Source organism: Tursiops truncatus, chromosome 2 (assembly GCF_011762595.2).
Source record: "Tursiops truncatus isolate mTurTru1 chromosome 2, mTurTru1.mat.Y, whole genome shotgun sequence".
NCBI lineage: Eukaryota > Metazoa > Chordata > Mammalia > Artiodactyla > Delphinidae > Tursiops > Tursiops truncatus.
Genome location: NC_047035.1, coordinates 25,716,353 through 25,731,904, shown reverse-complemented (window position 1 = coordinate 25,731,904; position 15,552 = coordinate 25,716,353). Strand labels below are relative to the sequence as shown.

Genomic DNA, 15,552 nt, shown 5'->3' with positions numbered 1-15,552 from the left:
CCCCCAGGTCAGGGAAGCAGAGGGCTCCCCCCAGCGCAGGCGCTCCATGGTGGCCTCCTCCCCGGCCCCGCCCTCATTCCCCAGGCCCAGGAGGGCAGCGCTGACCTGTCAGCATGCTGGAGAAGAGCATGGCGGGGAAGTAGTGGTGGAAGTAGAGGATCCGGCCCATCAGGAAGAACGGGAAGTAATGCATCATCCAGCCCAGCAGGAGCTGCCCGCCTCCTTGCAGCAGGACCTGGGACAGCCCTGGGCCCCAAGCAGCACAGCCCAGTCAGCCGACAGGGAGGGGGCAGAGAGCCTGGTCTAGCCCAGCTCTGCCCCTTCCTTGCTGTGTGACTTGCATAAGCCTTCCTTCTCTCCTCTGCCCAAGCTGAACAATCCTACAGCAGCTGGCAGGAGAGGAGCAACTGCTTGCTACCCGGCCCAGGGAGGCCTCGGCACCCACGGCAGGGGCACCAAACCCCAGCAGCAGGCAGCCTGGCCTCCAGCTCCAGCTCCCATATCTCTGCTGTCATGCAGGTCTTTGCAGCAGCAGACGGGGCGGAGGTGCGGGCAGAGGTAAGGACGGAGGTGGGAGAGGGGGCGGTCGGGGACTATGTCTGTTCAGACGCGGAGCTGCAGAGGCAGAGAGAGCCTGTGTGAATGTCTCAGATGCTGTGGCCCACGGCCTGGGGGCTGCTCTCTACGTGACTAGAGGACAGGGCCATGGGACGAGGAAGGAGCAGAAGAGAAAAGGTGGGAAGCTCTGCATAGAGCATAGAGGTCAAAAGTGAAGGCTGTGAACTCAGTCCGCTTGGGTGTGAACCTCAGCTCTATCCCTTTTACTGGGACAAGTTTCCTAACCTCTTTGTGCCTTGATTTCCTAATCCATAAAGCAGGAGTAATAAACGCTACTTTATAGGGTTGTTGGGAGGATGTAGTGTTTAACACAGCACTGGGCTTTTGGTGACTGAGTTCCAAAAAGCAAAAAAGGAGGGAAGAAGGGGAGGGAAAGGCAAAGGAAGGGCCATCAGCAGGCGGGCCCTCCCCGAGTGCAGGCTGCTCCCTGACTGCTAGGTGGGAGGGCGGGAGAGCCCAGGGACCTGACCTTCAACCTCGGCGGGCAGACGTGCCCCTCTCTGCAGAGCCACAGCAAAGATGCTCCCTGAGAGCAGGTAGAGGGCGATGCTCAGCAGATTCAGCCACCAAACCACCTGCAGGGAAACGAGAACAGGAGGGTGAGAGAAAGCAGCAGCTCTCCACCGGCACAGCTCAGGGCCCAAAGCGCGGTGCGCGGGCACTCACCGGGTTGCCGAGCAGATACACTCGGAAGTCGGTGTCATTGATCCCTGAGAAGCGCAGGCCCTGTGGAGCAGAGGACGCACTGCTGGCCCAGAGCTCAGCTCCTCCCAGCCGCACGAGTTCCAGGAGGAGGAAGACGGGTCACCCTTCGTAGACAGGGAGCCCTGACGGGAGGCTCGGAGTGGGCGCCTTCTACGGGAGCTCCCTGGGAAGGCTGATCCGAATCGGGGCAGAAGACAGAGCCCGCCTCTGGCCACCCCGAGCCATGCGAGGCCGCGCCCTGCGCCCCCAGCGCACCCCACATCCACCAAATCTCAACGTCCTCTTTCTTGCCTCGGGCCCTACCTGATAGTTGATAGGCCAGTGCCAGGGTTTGGACGTGAACTCGTTGTCTTTGGGTTTGAGGCCATTGTTCCCCTGCAGGAAAGTGGCAAAGAAAAGCTAGTCAAAGCAGAGCTCTAGAAGGCTGACAGAAACGTGAGGGATGGGGATCTGATGTGTGGCCAGGTGTCAAGAGAAACCCTCTCTCCTCTCCCCTCCCCTTCCCTTGCAGGGAAGAATCAGGTGCTCATTCTCAGTCACTGCCCACCTGCTTACAAAAACTGACTTACTTTTCCCAACAAGCAAGCCTCCATGTCCCAGCAAAGACAGTCCATTGAGACCCTCTCTGCTCGAGAGAAAGAGGAATGAGAGACTTGTTTCCCAGAGGCACAAAATACATATCCGTCTCCAGGCCAAGGATAAGGTGTCAAGAGGATGCGGTGGGGCACAGAAAATCAGGGCTGACTCACTTGTTCCCTTGGAAGGCCAATCTCAAACACAAACCCAGAAACTCTAAGTTCCTGGACTTTGAAAAAGTTACTTTAGCCTAATGTTTCTCAGTGTTTCTTCCCATTATTGCCTGCCCCCCCTCAACCTTTTTAAGACATCTATTCCCTAAACACTCCCCCACCATGACATTTTAAAGAAATTTTTATTGAGGTATAATTGATATATAACATATTAGTTTCAGATATACAACATAATGATTTAATATTTGTATATATTGCAAAACAATCACCACAATAAGTCCCCTCATGACACTTTAATACCATAGCTATTCTGTATATCTGTTTACATAATGCAGGAACACCTGTGCTTTATACATTAAAAAGTTAAGGGCTTTTTTTTCTTTTTCCCACCCTCCAAGAATACATTTTGCCCCCTGGGAGCGATAGCGCTCTGGTTGAGAATGCACACTTTAGCCTGAAGGACCCAGACACAGCCCATTTAGTCCAACAGCCAAGAATACCCAACAACCTGCCTCTAAATGGCAAAATCAGGCCTTTGCTGAAACGAGAAGGAAAAGGGGCAGGATCCTGGATCCTACCCAGCAGGATGGCGTCAGCCTCATCATCAGGACAGACCGAGAAGTCATTCCCGAGAAGAAAAGTGAGGTGCTAGGAGTTAGGCTGGGGTTTCTCCACCTCGGCACTATTGACATTTGGGGCTGGAGAAGTCTCTGGTGTGGGTTGGCCTGTGCCATGTAGGGTGTTTAGCATCCCTGGCCTCTACTCACTAGATGCCAGAAGCATTCCTAGCCCTCCATGACGCCAGCCAAAAATGTCTCCAGTCATTGTTAAATATCCCCTCAGAGACAAAAATCGCCCTCTGTTGAGAACCACTGGCCTAGCCCAAGAAAGATCCAGGTCTGGTTCAGTGAACCAGAACCCAGTGCCTTACTAACCCAACTCCTTGAGGTCTTGAGAATCATTTGCAGGCCTCCCTACAGTGGTTGGATTGGTCCTCCAGGGTTAAAAGAGCCAGTGGGGTGTCACGCCCAAAGGGGTCAGCTGCACAGCCCCTGAACCATCATGGCCATCTGAAGGGCCTTGGAATGAAGAATGAATCATTCTGGACCCCAGAGCAGCTGCTGAGGGCAATCAATTCCTTCAACCAGTCCAGTCCAGTCCCAAACCCAGGCACTCCAGCCAGAGCTATACCAAGCCAAGGGCATCCTACACATTAAACTCTTAAGAAATCCAGCTCCTTTAGTAAACCAAGAAACAGAAGGAAGGAAAATCTGTAACCATTATAGGCATGTGTATCTGCACATTGTTCTCTGTGCTTAACGCCTAGTGGGCTTATTCCAGCTAACCTCAGCAGGCTGGGCAGCCTTCTCCGCCCAGGCCTTAGGCCCTCTGCTCAGATAGCAGAAGCCCTGTCCCCTGCAGTTTCTATAGTCCAGACAATTTTGATCTCTCTCCCCATCCTGACTCTACATCAGTTGAATAAGAAAGGTTCCTTAGGTCCCTTTTCTTCTTTGACTCTACCTCTCAGATAATGAAAGAAAAAACGAGACTATTTATTTAGACTTAGTCTTAAAATTCTACCCGGATCTAAAATGATATTTTGACCGACAGGCACATATTCAAAAGAACTATGTCATCAGGCCAGAGTGACAGCTACAAACAGAGAGTCAGAGAAGAAGGTACCCAGAGATTGCTTATTGTCAACTCATCACCTCCCAATGTGCAGAAATGACAAAATTTGAATTTTTAAATTTAATCTGTTGAAATAAGTCAACTATATTTACTGAGTACTGCTTACATAATCACTTCCAGGAAAGAACAATTGACAATGGCTCACCAGGGGAAAAATAACAACTGCTGCACCTCTCTGCAATCCTGCACAGATACACGAACCTGGCTTGAGATACCGTGATTCTTAAACATCGTTCCTGCAGAACACCGGTTTTCCAGAAGCCAAAGTAAAGAGGTTTCCCCCTCAACATCAAAACCGCATCAGGGTTTTTCCAATTCACAGAGGAAACTTTAAGCTACTAGGTAGAACTTTCTCAATTTAAAGATTTCTTCTCTCAGTTGTTCTTAAACCTTTGATGTCAGCTGTCAGCTACTAACGATAGACAGTACAAACGACGAGTCTTTAAAACCTTAAAATGAATCAACCATGCCCCCTAAACAGTTTGTTTCTGTCTGGGAACCTGAGTGGGCTCTTGGTTGGGATTTTATGCTGCATATAAACAACACACTCAAATTAGCTGTTCATCCTAACTAATCCTAATTTCATATGATGGAATCACCTATCAGTGTCTCATGATTTTCAACCAAGGGCACTATGATTTTCAGGAGCTCTGCCACTTCAACAGATGTGAGACTCACTTAGAGGCAGAGGAGTGTAGTGGTAACTAGCACTGACTCTGAAGGCCTGGATCCACCTCTTACATTTAGCTGTGTGACCCTGGGCAAGTTCCTTAACCTCTGTGCCTCAATTCCCTCATCTGTAAACTGGGAACGATAATCTCTGGAGGACTGTAATAAGTATTAAGTTAATATATGTGCAGTGCTTAGAGTCGTGCCTGGCACATAAGAGCTACATAAGTGTTCATCATCATTACCGTCACCATCATCGCCACCACCATTCAATGCCTTTGAAGACCAAGTAAGCCAGTATAGGTGAAGACACTAAGTCCTCCACAAGGGGGCAGTGGGTCTATACGAAGGTTACTGATCCATGATCCAAATCTGTGGATGCCCAAGAGCTCTTAGAGAAGCCGCCAAATGGGAAGGGGCCACAGTACCCGGATCATCACCATGTGGGCCTCCAGCATTATCTCAGGAAAACTGGGCTGCAGCACGTCCAGGCTGATGTTTGGCACTAGAAAAAGAAATGACAGAGGCGTAAACCTTTCTCACACACCCGCTCCTCATGGCTGTCTGTCCATGGTATCCACACTGCTGTCAGGGTCTGAGTGTAGCCTTCCTGACAAGCTAACCAGCAGGTGAGAGTGTTGAGGGGACAGAAGGATTCTCGATCATTCACTGAGCACGTATTAAGCACTCAGCAGATATTCTGAGGGAGGCAATGGCAACAGACGAAAAGCCCTGGCCCCGGAGCTCCCACAGCCCTCGGCACCATCAGCCTTCATGACGCCGCTCCCTCAAATGCTGCTCCCCCACGAGGCAGGGCTGTGAGGACAGGGACCGAGCCTGTCTCATTCACCAAGGCGTCCCCAGGGCCCCACATGGCTCCCAGCATCTAAACAAAGAGCTGTTTAATTACTTAGTTAATTAGCTGGTTGGTTAAATTAGGTGGTAAAAAGAATGAAATGGGAAGCATGAAGAGGAGAAATCAAGCAGAAGTGCGAAGGGGATGGCTTAAGAGGACAGATGATGAATCCAGACACTCGTTGAGTTGAAGATGACGCGGGAGTGGAAATGTCAGTTGGAGCCTGGTAGTATAAATATGGGGCTCAGATCAAGGGCTGCAGCCATTGCTTTCTGTAAAAGCCTGGGCTGGATGTGGGGAGGGGAGGAGCCTACACAGGGGCAGAAAGGGAAAGAACCGGCCTGCTCTAAGCCTTGAGGGTGGGGAGGTAACCACAGAGGGGATAGAATAGCCCAGGAGGCAAGCAGATGGACCTGCATTATAGGTGGCAAGAGAGTCATATCCAGTGGGAGGCAAGGAAAGTGACCAGAGACAACCAGCTCTGGCCCCGAGTGAGGTCATAGGTCACTTTAGGGAGAGGAGTTTAAAGAGGATGGGAAGTTTGAGTGGGTGGGGAGAAAAAAGGAGCTCCCTATCTAGACAATTCATATGAAGAGATTAGGTTTAAAAAAGGAAGAAAATGGCAACAATAAGATAAAGTGGCAGCAGAGTCTGTAAAGGTTTCTTTTCCTAAGATGAGAGTTACTTAGAAATGTTCCCTTCAGAGCCAGCCCAGGACATGGCCTCACTCACATTTGGGATTGATATGGTCTTCCACATTCCAGATGGAGTTGAGGGTTTCCTTTAGGTATGGAGTGCAGGTGACTTCCAACTGCTCCCAGCCCCTGTGAAAAGTAGTCACAGATGTCTCTCAGAAGACCTGAAACCCACCGGAGAGTAACACTGCCAACTGCTCTTCAATCTACGGCGCCCCTCTCTTTCCAACCCAGTGGCCATGCTTTTTTCAGCCTCACACTTTTATATTCCACAACTATCCTAGGAGGAGTCGAGCACACAACATTCCCATTTTAGAAGGAGACATAGATCCAGAGAGTTATCCCAAGCCAGATGTACAAATGCTCAGCTATTACAACACACGAAACACCAGAGGAACTCTGGAGCTCTGGGCTCCATAAAACTCCTGATGCCTTTCCTCCCTCCATTCACCAAAGAAAAAGCAAACCTGAGGTGAACATCGACCACTGCGAAATGGAAGTTTTGGGTATACTCGTAGTGTGAAAGGAAAAGCATGAGCCACTAATGGGACATCAAAACCCCAGAGACTCACCACTTGGGCAGGACCTTTCCCGAGGAGCCCAGGACACAACCTGTCACCAGATGGATGAGGCGAATTCGACTTCTCAGCACTTTGATTCGGTTTCCAAATTTTCTGTTTACAACCTCAATCCTCCAGAAGTCATTTGAGTCTCCTGTCCCATTCTGCCACATAAATCAAGAAAAAAATACAAAGAAAGTAAGATGACTTTAGGGAAGACGTATCAGAAAAGGGAGATGGTCACCCTTTCAGATGCCATCATGTTACAGTTTGGCCAAAGACCAAACTGGCCTAAATGACTGAGGTGGGAAAGGGAACAAGAGGGCCATAGAAATATACCAAGTGACTGCCATTGTCCCAGCACTCGCGATTACAACCAAGAAAAGTAGTATAATTCCTCGAACCTTAAGTCTAATTCTTCACTTTACAGAACTAGAGTTTAAGTTCTAAATAAATGTTTTTGCCCTTAAACTAAACTCAAGACATCACCGTGTGCCAACAGAAATAAATTTGGGCTATTTGCGTCCATTACTGGTGGCCATGGGGACACTCACTCATCGAAGAAAGGTCTGGCCTAGATATCGTACTGTGGAAATTAAGACAGTTGTGTCTAATTCTCCTCAGGAAATGCCCACCAGAAAAAGATGAAGTTCAGAGTCTTGGCTCTAGTATAATGTGGGATGAGCAAGTAGAAAGAGGGTTGGGAATTCCACCTTAAGGAACCCAGAATCTTTACTGAAGCACCAAAGCCCTTGGAAGGGAACGTAACAGATAGTCATAAATCTACTTTCCCACTAGTTGTTTCTGTTTTCAAATTACTCCCCAAGCCATAAATACTCATAGAGCTTCCTCTATTAACTGCATCACCCCAAGGCAGTAAAAATCCAAAGCAATGGGGACAATATCCCTCTGTGGAACAGGGAAGTAATCCTTAAAAATAAAGCCAATGAGGGCTTCCCTGGTGGTGCAGTGGTTGAGAGTCCGCCTGCCGATGCAGGGGACATGGGTTCGTGCTCCGGTCCGGGAGGATCCCACATGCCGCGGAGCAGCTGGGCCCGTGAGCCATGACCGCTGAGCCTGCGCGTCCGGAGCCTGTGCTCCGCAACGGGAGAGGCCGCGGCGGTGAGAGGCCCGCGTACCGCAAAAAAAATAAAAATAAAAAAATAAAGCCAATGAGAATTTGGAATCTGGCAAAGGATAAACTTGCATATTCATCTGGGGTCATATTGTGGCCCTGTGGCTTCTAAGTATAATATGATTTTAAAAGGGACCCTTACAGTATTCATATTTGACATTTATTAAGTGTCAGAACATAAAAATGGCATGGTAATTATGGGAGGCAAGAGATGGAAACAATTAGACTTCATAGGCTGCCTTTCCCACAGCAAAAAGCCTAGCCAGAAAGTTCCTAAATGTTAAGAGTCCCTGTGCAGCCAATCGTTAGGAACATTCCAGAATTCTGGGGAGGCTGTGTTCCGCCACATGGCCCTGAGCCAGGCCCCACAGTTTTTGACATCCTGCTGACACTCGAGTGGCTCACTTACTATGCCATAGCCTGTGACCTGATAGTGCTTCCGGGTCAGGGGGGCCTCGTGGTAGTGACTGTGCAAGTTCCGAGAAGTCCTAGAAATTAAAAGAGAGAAGTGCCACTATCCTGAAGAAAAGAGATGTGCAATGTTTCTTCTTTTACCAAGGCTACTCAGAGTCATCTGTTTGGATAAGAAAAATTAGAATCCAAACCATTAAATCCAACATATTGTGAGGAGTACTGGACCATACGCCAAGAAAGGGGCTTCACTTCCTGTTCACCCCACAACTTCAGGTGGGGGGCAGGGGGATGACTGAACACATTGGTGGCTTTGAGGCAAGCTAGCCTGACTTCAGAGGCAGGTTTAGGGAGAAGAAAACTAAAATTTGTGATCTATGTATGCCTGAGATAGGTAAACTTCCTCCCTACCATCTACGCTTTCTACTCCTATCACCAGTTTTACAAAGTAGGGATCTGTGGGGGAAGTGGAGGGTTTCATTTAGATTTTGTTTACTTTGTGTTTTTTGTAATAATCCTTACTTTTATCCATAATAAGTAATCAATGTTCATTATAAAAATATTGGAAATTTGCAAAAATAAAATTTAGTTAATAAATTTTAATTTATTTTAAAAAATTAAATTAAAATTTTAAGTATCCATAATCTTACTGACTAGGGAAAAAACACTGCTCATAGCTTTTCTATATGTATATTAAAAAATCCCTGATTAAAAAAAAAATTCTGTATCTGACAATTCATATGAAATTTTTGCAGGGCTGCTTCTATTGCCTATTTTTCCTGTTCATTCTTGCACATGGTGCCCTATTTCCTTGTGTGCTTAGTTATTTTTTACTGTGTACTATTCACTGTCACTGAAAAACTATTTATAGGAATAGATAACCATGTATTTCCCAAAAGAGGATTAACATTTGCTTTTAGCCAGGCACCTAGGGAACATTACCACAGTCTTAGGACCATGTTCATTTAAATTCATGGCCTGAAGATTTTGAGACCATCCAGGTGAAATGAATTTGGGTTGCAAATCCATGTGAAGATCAACTGGTAATTACAGCTTCTTAGGAACCAGATTTAGTGTCCCTACCAACCTCACCCCCCGCCCTGCTCTCCCAAACACACTCTGGATATAGGTAGATAGGGCGGATTTATCCTAACCCTAAGCCTTTGGGGGTTACAAACTTTGGGGAAGATCCAATAATTTACCACTTCGGGTGAGCCTAGAGCTTTGACTTTAAAACTTCTTCTCTCTAGAGGCAGTCAAAACCCAAAAATCAAAACTCAAGATTGTGGGTTCAAGGCAGAAGTGGCCACAGTGTCCCACTTTTTCTCTGGATTCCCCCTTTCACTGAGATTTTGACCTAGTAACTCCTTACTATCTTGTCAGTTCTTTATGCTTTTAAGATGTTTCTACATTTTCCAGCATTTTTAGTCATTCTCAGTGAGAACACTGGTTAAATGAACTAGTTTGCCATATTCAGAAACAGACTCCTATACCTTTCTCAAGGCAGCCGCTTAAGAAAAAGCTTTGGGCAACTCAATTTTTTTCTTTCTTCCCCCTAGGAAAAGGGCAGTTGAAAGGCACCTTCAAAATCCAAAGCTTCCCAAAGCCAAAACAGGCAAAGTAATCATTCTCCCATTCTAGCACAGCAGCCTTGTTCCATTTACTAGCGCCTCATCCACATGTGACTTCTGTTTATTTCCAGCTTAGAAGAGCTCTGTGCTTTTGATGCTCATGCCACTCATTTATCCCAAACAGCAAATTTACTTACTCTTTGTGTTCTAGTCGAATGACATCTCCATGTTTTACAAACTCCACAGGGAGTGAAGGGTCTAGGGGATCTGTCAAGGAGAAACAAGCATTGATGTCTGAAACCGTTCACTCATTAAGCTAGCATTAATTAAGGACCTACCAGTAAAGAGTTATAGTACAACGTGGTATGCGCATGAGGTACTGACAGAGTGCTGTGGGACCAAAGTGAACTGTCTCAGAGGATGAGGGAAGGGTGTCTCAGAGGATGAGGGAAGGGTATCCCAGAGATAATGACTGAAAAGACTCTCAAAGGAGAGGGAGAACTTGTCAGGTGAGCAAGTGGGGAAAAGCCAGAGAGGTATGAAAGAGCAAAACTCATCTGAATCAGTGGCAAATGAATTCACATGGTTAGGGAGGGTGGGCAGGAAGGAGAGTGGGCATAGGTGAGGGTATGGACAAACGGGGCCAGACTGTGTATGCCATGCTAGGAAATGTGGCCTTTATCTGACAAGCACTGAAGCCCCCACTAGAGGATTTTTAAGCTGGGAAGCTAAATAATAAGATTTTCCTTTTAGAAGTAAAAATATAGTCTTCCAAATATGAATTCCATGCAAAAGACCATTTGCCCAGCTCTCTTCAAAATCAAATGTTAAACCCTGCATATTTGGCCAGTGATTATCTTGTCTCTGGCTATAGACTTGATAAACGTGAGGCAAAGAAAATGATGAAAGAAAAGAACTACTTCTGTATCGTCAAGAAGTCAAGACCATTGAGGATCTAGAAAAGTGATGACAGTGGAAAAGGAGTTGGCAATAATCACAGCAACACAGAAGGTCCTTGCAAATTTCTGTCCCAGGCAGTAGACACTAACACTCAAGGTCAGGAAAGACAAATCTGCCAGGACAAATCACTGGCTCTCAAGAGAATTAGAGAACTCAACTGTAGAAATGCCCATTCCTGCGCTGCCTTCTAAGGTCTCTTAAGAAGAATAATCAGGACTTCCCTGGTGGCACAGTGGTTAAGAATCCGCCTGCCAATGCAGGGGACACAGGTTCGATCCCTGGTCCAGGAAGATCCCACATGCCACAGAGCAACTAAGCCTGTGTACCACAACTACTGAGCCTGTGCTCTAGAGCCCATGAGCCACAACCACTGAGCCTGCAAGCCACAACTACGGAGCCTGCGTGCCACAACTACTGAAGCCCACGCTCCCTAGAGCCCATGCTCCACAACAAAAGAAGCCACTGCAATGAGAAGCCCGTGCACTGCAACCAAGAGTAGCCCCTGCGCACCGCAACCAGAGAAAGCCTGTGCACAGCAATGAAGACCCAACACAGCCAAAAATAAATTAATAAATTTATTTAAAAAAAAAAGAAGAATCAGCAAGATGACAAATCAAATAAGTCAAAGGGGAGGGAAGTTTTACTTAATATGGATCTGTGGGGGAGGGGCACTTATGGCCATGAAGAACACAAAGACCTTTGTCTAGACAGCTCCCCCTTCCCAGAATGCCTGTAGTGATCTGCCTTCACACGAATCCTTAGTCACTGGAGTGATATGCAGCCACCTTAACCTGGAAGCCACAGTGGAATAACAGAACAGGGACGTTCAAAGACTTGGTCCGTGCCCACATGACTTTAGAAGGAAAGCTGGTCTTCCCTCAGAACCCCTCATTGCAACAGACCGCTTATGTTTGGCCTGTTGAATCAAAACACAATCTATAACAGTACTATAAGGGACAGAAATAGATCCTGCCCAATGGTGTCATAATTTATATTACCGAGGACTAGGATGCAAAGACAGTGGTCATACGGGCCACGTTTCAAGGCTAAAAACCATGGCAATAAGGGGAGGTGGCGAAAGGAACAGAGAAGGTAAATTTAGATGAGCAGCTGCCCACTTCCCCACAAAGGTCAGGAGCAGCTGACTCGAGACAGGCTGAGCCAGGTGGTGTTTGCTGAGGAGAGAACACCTATGGCATAAGACAATCAGAAGGTGAGCGGGAGATGCCCTCTGTTCTGTTCTCTTCTCGGCCGCAGCAAAGGGCACAGTCTGCAGGTAGCCAGCTGTCTGACCGAAAAACCAGAAGATCCAGACATAGCCCTTGTCACAAAGCCCTGGGAGCCCCATAGGTGTGCTTCAGAGCAGCTTCACCCTGGCCTGTCAGAGGCAGGTGCGCAGGCATTGAGGGAGGTCCCGGGCACCAGCCTAGACGAGCCCAGCCACAGGGCTGGCAGGCCCGCAGATCTCCAACAGACTGGCCCAGGCCTGGGATGACCAGTGGGCAGCAGCCCTCTATCACATCCAGACAACCTGAGCTGTACCACATGCGGGGGTCTGCAAGGCTTGGTGTGCTCTAAATCAGAAATGAAAGCAGCCACAGTGTGCCCCAGGCACGTGTCCAGGTAACCTCTTCTGGATTAAGTCTGAGCCTCAGCTGTCTGAGTCCCATCTATATGCTGTCTACAAGAGGCCCACTTCAGACCTAGAGACACATACAGACTGAAAGTGAGGGGATGGAAAAAGATATTCCATGCACTTCGAAATCAAAAGCAAGCTGGAGTAGCATTACTCATATCAGATAAAATAGACTAGAAAATAAAGATGTTATAAGAGACAAGGAAGGACACTACATAATGATCAAGGGATCAATCCAAGAAGAAGATATAACAATTATGAATATATATGCACCCGACATAGGAGCACCTCAATACATAAGGCAACTGCTAACAGCTATAAAAGAGGAAATCGACAGTAACACAATAATGGTGGGGGACTTTAATACCTCACTTACACCAATGGACAGATCATCCAAACAGAAAATTAATAAGGAAACACAAGCTTTAAATGACACAACAGACCAGATAGATTTAATTGATATTTATAGGATATTCCATCCAAAAACAACAGATTACACTTTCTTCTCAAGTGCACACAGAACATTCTCCAGGATAGATCACATCTTGGGTCACAAATCAAGCCTTAGTAAATTTAAGAAAATTGAAATCATATCAAGCATCTTTTCTGACCAAATGCTATGAGATTAGAAATCCATTACAGGGAAAAAAAACATAAAAAACACAAACACATGGAGGCTAAACAGTATGTTACTAAATAACCAAGAGATCACTGAAGAAATCAAAGAGGAAATCAAAAAATACCTAGAGACAAATGACAACGAAAAGACTACGATCCAAAACCTATGGGATGCAGCAAAAGCAGTTCTAAGGGGGAAGTTTATAGCTATACAAGCCTACCTCAAGAAACAGGAAACATCTCAAATAAACAATCTAACCTTACACCTAAAGAAACAAGAAGAAAACAGAACCCAAAGTTAGTAGAAGGAAAGAAATCATAAAGATCAGAGCAGAAAAAAATGAAATAGAAACAAAGAAAACAATAGCAAAGATCAATAAAACTAAAAGCTGGTTCTTTGAGAAGATAAACAAAATTGATAAACCATTAGCCAGACCCATCAAGAAAAAGAGGGAGAGGACTCAAATCAATAAAATTAGAAATGAAAAAGGAGAAGTTACAACAGACACCACAGAAATACAAAGCATCCTAACAGACTACAACAAGCAACTCTATGCCAATAAAATGGACAACGTGGAAGAAATGGACAAATTCTTAGAAACGTATAACCTTCCAAGACTGAACAGGGAAGAAATAGAAAATATGAACAGACCAATCACAAGTAGTGAAATTGAAACTGCGATTAAAAATCTTGCAACAGGGCTTCCCCGGTGGCGCAGTGCTTGAGAGTCCGCCTGCTGATGCAGGGGACACAGGTTCATGCCCTGGTCCAGGAAGATCCCACATGCTGCGGAGCGGCTGGGCCCATGAGCCATGGCCGCTGAGCCTGCACGTCCGGAGCCTGTGCTCCGCAACGGGAGAGGCCACACAGTGAGAGGCCCGCGTACCGCAAAAAAAAAAAAAAAAAATCTTGCAACAAACAAGAGTCCAGGACCAGATGCCTTCACAGGCAAATTCTATCAAACATTTAGAGAAGAGCTAATACCTATCCTTCTCAAACTCTTCCAAAAAATTGCAGAGGAAGGAACACTCCCAAACCCATTCTATGAGGCCACCATCACCCTGATACCAAAACCAGAAAAAGATACTACAAAAAAAGAAAATTACAGACCAATATCACTCATGAATATAGATGCAAAAATCCTCAACAAAATACTAGCAAACGGAATCCAACAATATTTTGAAAGGATCATACACCATGATCAAGCGGGATTTATCCCAGGGATGCAAGGATTCTTCAATATACTCAAATCAATCAATGTGATACACCATATTAACAAACTGAAGGAGAAAAACCATATGATCATCTCAATAGATGCAGAAAAAGCTTTTGACAAAATTCAACACCCATTTATGATAAAAACTCTCCAGAAAGTGGGCATAGAGGGAACCTACTTCAACATAATAAAGGCCACATACGACAAACCCACAGCAAACATCATTCTCAATGGTGAAAAGCTGAAAGCATTTCCTCTAAGATCAGGAACAAGACAAGGGTGTCCACTCTCACCACTGTTATTCAACATGGTCTTGGAAGTCCTAGCCACAGCAATCAGAGAAGAAAAAGAAATAAAAGGAATACAAATTGGAAAAGAAGAAGTAAAACTGTCACTGTTTGCAGATGACATGGTACTATACATAGAGAATCCTAAAGATGCCACCAGAAAACTACTACAGCTAATCAATGAATTTGGTAAAGTTGCAGGATACAAAATTAATGCACAGAAATCTCTTGCATTTCTATACACTAATGATGAAAAGTCTGAAAGAGAAATTAAGGAAACACTCCCATTTACCACTGCAACAAAAAGAATAAAATACCTCGGAATAAACCTACCTAGGGAGACAAAAGACCTGTATGCAGAAAACTATAAGACACTGATGAAAGAAATTAAAGATGATACAAACAGATGCAGAGATATATACCATGTTCTCGGATTGGAAGAATCAATATTGTGAATATGACTATACTACCCAAAGCAATCTACAGATTCAATGCAATCCCTATCAAATTACCAATGGCATTTTTTACAGAACTAGAACAAAAAATCTTAAAATCTGTATGGAGACACTAAAGACCCCGAATAGCCAAAGCAGTCTTGAGGGAAAAAAATGGAGCTGGAGGAATCAGACTCCCTGACTTCAGACTATACTACAAAGCTACAGTAATCAAGATAATATGGTACTGGCACAAAACCAGAAATATAGATCAATGGAACAGGATAGAAAGCCCAGAGATAAACCCATGCACCTACGGTCATCTAATCTATGACAAAGGAGGCAAGGATATACAACAGAGGAAAGACAGTCTCTTCAATAAGTGGTGCTGGGAAAACTGGACAGCTACATGTAAAAGAATGAAATTAGAACACTCCCTAACACCATACAGAAAAATAAACTCAAAATGGATTAGAGACCTAAATGTAAGATTGGACACTGTAAAACTCTTAGAGGAAAACAGAGGAAGAACACTCTTTGACATAAATCACAGCAAGATCTTTTTTGATCCACCTCCTAGAGTAATGGAAATAAAAACAAAAATAAACAAATGGGACCTAATGAAACTTAAAAGCTTTTGCAAAGCAAGGGAAACTACAAACAAGACGAAAAGACAACCCTCAGTCAGAATAGGAGAAAATATTTGCAAACGAACCAATGGACAAAGGATTAATCTCCA

At 45.6% G+C, this 15,552-nt stretch overlaps 1 protein-coding gene and 1 long non-coding RNA gene across 7 annotated transcripts in view; one reads left to right on the top strand and one right to left on the bottom strand.

Moving 5' to 3' along the window:
* The window catches only part of POMT2 (protein O-mannosyltransferase 2), a 47,717-nt gene that overhangs the window by 3,674 nt on the left and 28,491 nt on the right, over positions 1 to 15,552 (bottom strand). For 4 of the 6 annotated variants that reach the window (XR_004525017.2, XM_033850789.2, XM_073800179.1 and 1 more), the window contains exons 11-19: positions 9,859 to 9,928; positions 8,089 to 8,167; positions 6,557 to 6,708; positions 6,022 to 6,113; positions 4,862 to 4,938; positions 1,627 to 1,698; positions 1,285 to 1,344; positions 1,088 to 1,193; positions 106 to 246 (exon numbers count right to left, since the gene is read on the bottom strand). Coding sequence is in view for 5 of the 6 variants with exons in the window: in XM_033850789.2 (XP_033706680.1) it covers positions 106 to 246; positions 1,088 to 1,193; positions 1,285 to 1,344; positions 1,627 to 1,698; positions 4,862 to 4,938; positions 6,022 to 6,113; positions 6,557 to 6,708; positions 8,089 to 8,167; positions 9,859 to 9,928 (849 nt within the window). In the remaining variant the exon portion in view is untranslated. The remainder of the gene's footprint in view (positions 1 to 105; positions 247 to 1,087; positions 1,194 to 1,284; positions 1,345 to 1,626; positions 1,699 to 4,861; positions 4,939 to 6,021; positions 6,114 to 6,556; positions 6,709 to 8,088; positions 8,168 to 9,858; positions 9,929 to 15,552) is intronic. The other 2 variants (XM_073800181.1, XM_073800180.1) reach the window with 1 other exon arrangement.
* Positions 229 to 4,233, top strand: LOC109547489 (uncharacterized). Its single transcript, XR_002173256.2, has 2 exons — positions 229 to 558; positions 3,885 to 4,233. It is a non-coding gene; the product is annotated as an uncharacterized lncRNA (long non-coding RNA).